At 31.7% G+C, this 6,642-nt stretch overlaps 1 protein-coding gene across 4 annotated transcripts; it reads left to right on the top strand.

The window, feature by feature from the left end:
* Nucleotides 1–1,189: 1,189 nt before the first annotated feature.
* Nucleotides 1,190–3,702, top strand: LOC123678364 (methionine-R-sulfoxide reductase B1). Of its 4 annotated transcripts, none has more exons than XM_045615359.1 (5): nucleotides 1,190–1,403; nucleotides 1,481–1,615; nucleotides 1,721–1,825; nucleotides 1,887–2,048; nucleotides 3,049–3,702. In XM_045615359.1, the coding sequence occupies exons 2-5, from the start codon at nucleotides 1,516–1,518 to the stop codon at nucleotides 3,195–3,197; spliced, it is 516 nt and encodes a 171-aa protein (XP_045471315.1). In that variant the 5' UTR covers nucleotides 1,190–1,403; nucleotides 1,481–1,515; the 3' UTR covers nucleotides 3,198–3,702. The 4 variants fall into 4 exon arrangements, with proteins under 4 accessions (XP_045471315.1, XP_045471311.1, XP_045471310.1 ...); XM_045615355.1 differs by having other exon boundaries at nucleotides 1,236–1,403; nucleotides 3,013–3,702; XM_045615354.1 differs by lacking the exon at nucleotides 1,190–1,403 and having other exon boundaries at nucleotides 1,410–1,615; nucleotides 3,013–3,702.
* Nucleotides 3,703–6,642: the final 2,940 nt, after the last annotated feature.

Below are 6,642 nucleotides of genomic sequence, written 5' to 3' on the forward strand. Positions count from 1 at the left end.
ACGATAACGTTTTTGGTTTTATTTGTGATATTCTCAAATTAAATGACGAAGATCTATTAAAATGCTGTCATGCTCTTCAACAAAAGCTTACTGATCAGGAAAAGAAGGAGGCTGACGTGGAAGAAAATGATTTATTCAACGAGATAAAAGCCCTAAGATTGTTTTCATTACCTGAAGCGTCAAATCCTCTCGAAATTCTACAATATATTTTTGAAAATAATCTAACTTCTTCTCTACCGAATCTTAGTATTGCCTTAAAAATCCTTCTGACTTTACCTGTGTCTGTTGCTTCTGGTGAGAGATCATTCTCTAAATTAAAAATAATTAAAAATTATTTGAGGTCTACTATGTCACAAGAAAGATTATCTGGATTGGCCATCTTAGCTATAGAGCAAGAGATACTCGATAAGATTGATTTTGATGATATAATAAAAGAATTCGCAGCAAGCCAAATCTATAAGAAAAACATCCATTTAATTATATCCTTCAATTGAATATTTTATTTGTTATTCGTTTATTGTTTGGTTTATATATTTATGAATAGATTAAAGAAGAATAAAGCTCAGGTTTTGAAAACTGCAGTTTCATTACAAATTTAAAATAAAATGCGGTTTTGATCGAATGCTTGAATAAAATAATGAAAAATTTAAAAAATGTATTATGCAACAACTGACAGCATAAAGTTCTTAAGGCATCCAATAAAGGTTGCTGATAGTTTTTTTAACCCTTCTACAAATAAATTCCTAACGAAAACTGAAACATTTTTTGCCGATTATCCTGCGACGTTTTTCTCCACTTCCCCCCTTTAAGGGGCGCCAAAATATTTTCGGCACGCGGGCGTTGATGACCCTTGCGGGGGCCCTGTAAATCGCGATTGGTCGATTAAATGGCGCTTTGGAGTGTGGTGAAACGCTACATTACATTAATCGTGATCTAAGGCCTCACTTAAGAGCCAAGTCAAGATTAAAGCATTTGGTGAAACTGGGCCTAAGAGGAACACCACCACGTGACTTTCTAGTGATCTGTCAATATTTTCCCAGAGGAGGAGGACGAAAATAATGTGCGATTTTAACAATCAGTAGAAAGAAGATATGAATAAGTCAGCAACATATCAAAAACTGATTTCCACAGTGAATGAATTTTTTTTCAGCCCTCAAGTCATTATTCTAAACCTTTTGAACGGCAAGTTCGGTCAGAAGTCAAAATGAACATAAAATAACAGAATTGTCAAACAAATCTGTTAAAACCTATCAACTTTAATCAATTTAGAAAAACAAATATTCCACCAAATTTAAACTGATGAAAAACCGCAATAAATAATATTCCAGAAACCTTTCACATCATTTAGGTTATCACCTTAATTCTTATTAAATGTGGCAACGCCGAAATAATTTTGACAACTGGTAACCCAACCCAAACAAATTTTATTTCTGTTATGTGTATTTTAGCTCCTTACATAATCTGGATTATTTATTTTTAGGAAGATTTCGTATAATGCGATAAACTGTATTAGTAATGCTTGGACGTGTCAGAGCGTTCTTCCGTTTGACTCACCGCAAGTTGCCTCATCAACAATTCCATAATTACCAGAGAATATCACCCATTTTTACAACAGGTAACTCCAATTAATTACCATACAGTTAATCACTATTCCCCTACTCTGCATTTATTAACGAACCGTACAAACTACCTCATTTTCGATCAATTTACACGTATATAGCTACGAAGATGGCAGACAAAGTAGATAAGGCTGAGCTAAAAAAAAAGTTGACCCCCATGCAGTATCATGTAACTCAGGAAAAGGGCACCGAACGACCTTATACAGGTAAGTCTAGTAAAACTTAATTTTATCATTAAAACTACATACTTAATACTTTTGATTTTAGGATGTTATGATAAATCTTTTGAAGAAGGTACTTATGTGTGCATAGTCTGCGAACAGTCTCTTTTTAGTTCAAAAACAAAATTTGATAGTGGATGTGGTTGGCCTGCCTTCAATGATGTTTTGGATAAGGGCAAAGTAAAACTAAGTCCAGATACTAGCGGAGGTATGAAAAACATTCATTTCATTTCTAACATTTTTCAAAGGTTAAATTTGAGTAAATTCTTTTCAACTTCAATATAGCCCAATTCTCATTGAATGAGGTAATTCATATTGTATAAATAAAATCAAGGTATAACAAATTGTAGTAACTACTACCAGACGTTTTTAAACCTGCTTTATTAGTGAGCCAAGCTTTATAAAAACTTGTTTTAAACTCGGACTGTACAATCCAATCTCAAAAATGTCATTTCACTGTTTGAATTTACTTGAATGAAGCCTTAATTGGTAGGTATGAATTTTGTGTGGTAATTGGCATATTGGTTTCCTACATTTTCTAGTTCTAATAAATTGTTAAATATTTCCCTCAATCTCCTAAAAGAACAATAGCATAAAACTGAACATATCAACTTAATATAATTGTATCTTCTTCACAAAACAATTGATTTAAAACTTGCCATGAATATCTCAGATAAACATTTTACCCCTTATCAATAAATAATTATTGATAGTAGTATAATTAATTTATTGATTATATACATTTAAGAACTCATCATTTTCCAGTTAGTGTGTAATCTCAAATTCCAAAATTAATTTCAAATTAAACAAATCTATAATTAATGAATCATTTATATCTACTTCTGTTTTTATCAAGATTTTAATTCAAATTCTAGAACATTTCAGAAGTAAAGTTTTTATGTTCTGTACCTGTAACTAGTTAATGCTTTACTAAATCATTAACTCTACTCAACTCTTGAACCTTGCCTAATCCTAATATCTGGTGGTTTTATGTACTAGTCACTAATGAACCTGAAGCCTGTGTGAAGTGACAATATGTATTTGGGAATCTAATTTCAACTATTTTCTCTCCCATTCTCCCCTCCATTGCCACACAATTTGAAAAATTTTCACATCACTGGTGATTGGTCTATCGTATATCGCAAATTCCCCTTCACCTAATCAATGGATAGTTGGCTCAAACCTTTTACTCCTCATATCCCAACCAGGACGTATAAGAACAGAGGTGACTTGCTCAAAGTGTGATGCACATCTTGGACATGTCTTTGATGATGGCCCAGCACCAACCAGGAAGCGGTTCTGCATAAATTCTGCTTCTCTGAACTTTATTCCAGGCAAAACGATAGGAGACAGTTAATAACAAAGCACTGGAGATTTATATTATAGGTTGCTTTTTTATTGAAGTTATTTTTATATGAGAAAATTATAATTGGTCTATGGGTGATATCATAGATGAAGGTCATTGTGATGAAAAAAATTATAAGATCTTTATGGCCCAATTCATGTTTCATTAATGTACTTACACTATTGTATCTACTGGAATATAATGAGTACAGTAGATCTTCGAGCTTGGGTTATTATTACAATATTGTTCAATAAATTTGTCTACTAATATCTTATAATAGAAAATATTCTAGTCTTTTCATTTTAAATAATTTAAAATTGTTTGAAAAATGTTTTTTTGATATATGCTACAAATTAAGAGATATATTCAATACAGAGATGGTTTCTGAAATGATTTTTGTGTTTTAATTGTAATTTCAAAAATTCTAATCAAAATATTGATTGAGATGAATTATTTATAATGAATGTAAACTCAAATGTAAGAATTTTCAAGTAATTAATAAACGTAATTGCTTATATTTTATGCATTTTCTCTAGAAATACATATATAAATAGAATTTCTTTTCTTGGGAAGCTGCAAGTCAGCGGGTGATGCCAATATTGCCCACTGAGCAAGGTGAATTGTTGCTTCATGATGTACCCACAAGAATTGTTGAATATATTCAAATGTGAACATTTTTCAATGGAAGTCGAATGGCGAAAGCTATCCAACTTAAACAATGTGATGCCTAGGCCTACAATGTAGGTATTTGATCTAAAATCTAATGAAAATTGCTTAATCAGTATTCGACCTGTACACGAGATGAAATGTGGCTTAAATATATACAGTGGACTCTCGTTAACTCGAAATCCTTGATAACTCGAATTATTTTCAATCCCCTTGGATAAACCTGTCTAAGCCGAAAAAATTTCCACGTATTACTCGAAACGATTTTACGGATATATTTTACCATTTTGACCTTTATAAGTCGAAGATGCACTAAATTTACCTCTATAACTCGAAGTCAGTAGTTAATTCCGAACCCCGCCACACAAGTCGAAACGTGTCAATGAATCGACCATATTTAAAGATGCAATCATTGCATCGTTAGGTTTTATAGAATTTTGTTTTATTTGTTGCTTAGTTATGTAAAGGTTGTTGGAATACATTTTTTGTTTAATGTTTTTTATCTCGACTTTCCTAAGCCTCTGAGAGACCTCTCGGTAGATTGAAATTTTTACGAATAACTAATTTAGAATGCTCTCAATTTCTGAAACAAGCTTAAAAAATTTGAATAAAATACTCCTGCGCACAATAATTGCAATAATGTGTCAGGGTGAAAAAAAAAGTTACCAAGAAAATAACAAACAATAACACTTTGAATTAACTCTTTTGACGTTTAGTTAGAGTCTAAATCAAACTCCTTCATCAGATAAACTCTTAACATATTCAAAATTTGTCAATAGGCTTTTGTCAACACACAGACACATTGATCTATTTCATTGTAAAATTTTCTATTGTCAATTCGTTTTTCTGTGAATTCATCAAATATTTATGATCTACCCTTATTATAGGGAATAAATATACTTAGATATTTCGTATTCAACACCATTAACTATACTTTCTCTTTAACAAGATTTTTCGAAAAACACGTGAGTTACATCCACCACTTTCAGTCATCGAATGAAACATGGAAATCTCACGTAACGGTCATCAACCGTTCCTTTACCTCCCTTAACCACCAGATAGACTAATTGTCCTCTATAAGCATAGGGCTCGAAGCTCTAGTGCTCCGAGCCGCGGGGTGACACGCACCTGACTGGAAAGCAGCTATTAGTTTTCTGAACTGATTGTATGTGTTTTCTTTTGGTGATTACTGATTTTTAAACCATTTACTGAGTGTTTGTTGATGTTCTGGTGCTTATTTTAGTACTAATAAACAATTTTAAGTATCTCTGCTTCGAGTGTAGCTTATAATTGTGTTGTTATATCCAAAAAAGGGTTGGACGTGACATTTTATAGGTAAGAAAACAAGAAGGGATTTATCGTTTATTTTATTGAATATTTTCACAGGTTTCCGAGAAATTGAATTAAATGGGTAATGGAAATATGGAGTAAAGACAAAAAAACCTTCTGCCACAACCGTAATATGTAGTAATTACTTCAAAACAGAGGACTATTATGTCAATCCCCATATGGAACCAAAGTTTTGAAGGAAGGAGCCATACAATTATGATATTGAGAACATGTGTTACTAAAATAATAATGAATACTATACAGCAAATTCCTGCCATTCATAAATACGGAGTTATGAATTTTTGACCATGTTATTCCAGTTTCGAAGCCTTGATTCGAATCTCTTCGTCGGATGTTAATCATAATTTTTTTATATTGATATTTATCATATGTTTTTTTTTTCCATATGTGCTTGCATATTTGATGATGGAAGGTAATATAATAAACCCATGTATAAAATTTGCAGTCCTTTTTTAAACCGTTAGAGTATAGAGGAAGATGTATACTTACTTTTGGAACGTAAGGCTGAATTTGTCCTTTGATAGGAAAAATATGGCATTTTCATTCCCAATAACACTCACTATTTTATTTCCTCAGTCTATTTCTGAGAATATTTGGGCCATTTTTTCAGAAGATAAAATATATAAAATTTTAAAAATTTCATAAATTTTCTGTTGTGTTTTTACTTATCACAAATTTTGAATTTCCTAAAGCTCAGTTACACTTGTAGCTACATTATATCGAATATAAATTTAATTATCTATAATATTCTTGATATACTGAACTATCTAAAAGTTCTGGAATAGAAATTAAAAAATATTTTCTTTCAGGTAGCACACAATAAAATTCATCTTTTTCTGAAAGAAATTTTAGATTACATGAAAATCTGTACCATACAATTCTAAAATGTTATTCATTTAACTATTTCAATACTATTCTCATCCGAATAACTCAAATTTTTCTGTAAAAAAAAATTAAAAGCGCGTTATTCCCATAGCCATATCAAGCTATTTCCATCCGAATAACTCCATATTTCTCATTAAAAAAATTAAAATCGCTTTATTTCCATAGCCATTTAGCTATTTCAATAATCAACTAATGCGAAAAACTCGGTATTTCTCCAAAAAAAAAATTTAAAACGCGCTATTCCCTTAGTAAATTCGCACTTTCTACTTCCATCCTTCACAACACCTCTCTCTCTTTGATAGTCCGCAGAGCGAAGCGAGTAGAAGCCACGTGAGAGCCAGTCCATGTTATTATAGGTCTATGGTTGTAGGCATGTTTAAAAAGAGTTACACAGGGTGAACTCTAACAAATATCACTATTCTTTACCTCTATAACCCGAATTACCATTTGGTTTACCTCTCGGCTTACCTCTATATCTCATTACCTCTGTGAGTCGAATTTAATCAAGAATGACCTGTATAACTTGAACTACACCTATGTCGAACTATTCGTAACT

The sequence above is a fragment of the Harmonia axyridis genome, chromosome 4 (assembly GCF_914767665.1).
Source record: "Harmonia axyridis chromosome 4, icHarAxyr1.1, whole genome shotgun sequence".
NCBI classification, from domain to species: Eukaryota; Metazoa; Arthropoda; class Insecta; order Coleoptera; family Coccinellidae; genus Harmonia; species Harmonia axyridis.

Coding starts and splice junctions, on each gene's coding strand:
- LOC123678364 (XM_045615355.1), top strand. CDS start 1,516: ATGCTTGGACGTGTCAGAGCGTTCTTCCGTTTGACTCACCGCAAGTTG. Junction 1,826..1,886: donor CACCGAACGACCTTATACAG/GTAAGTCTAGTA, acceptor TTTTGATTTTAG/GATGTTATGATAAATCTTTT. Junction 2,049..3,012: donor AAGTCCAGATACTAGCGGAG/GTATGAAAAACA, acceptor ATCAATGGATAG/TTGGCTCAAACCTTTTACTC.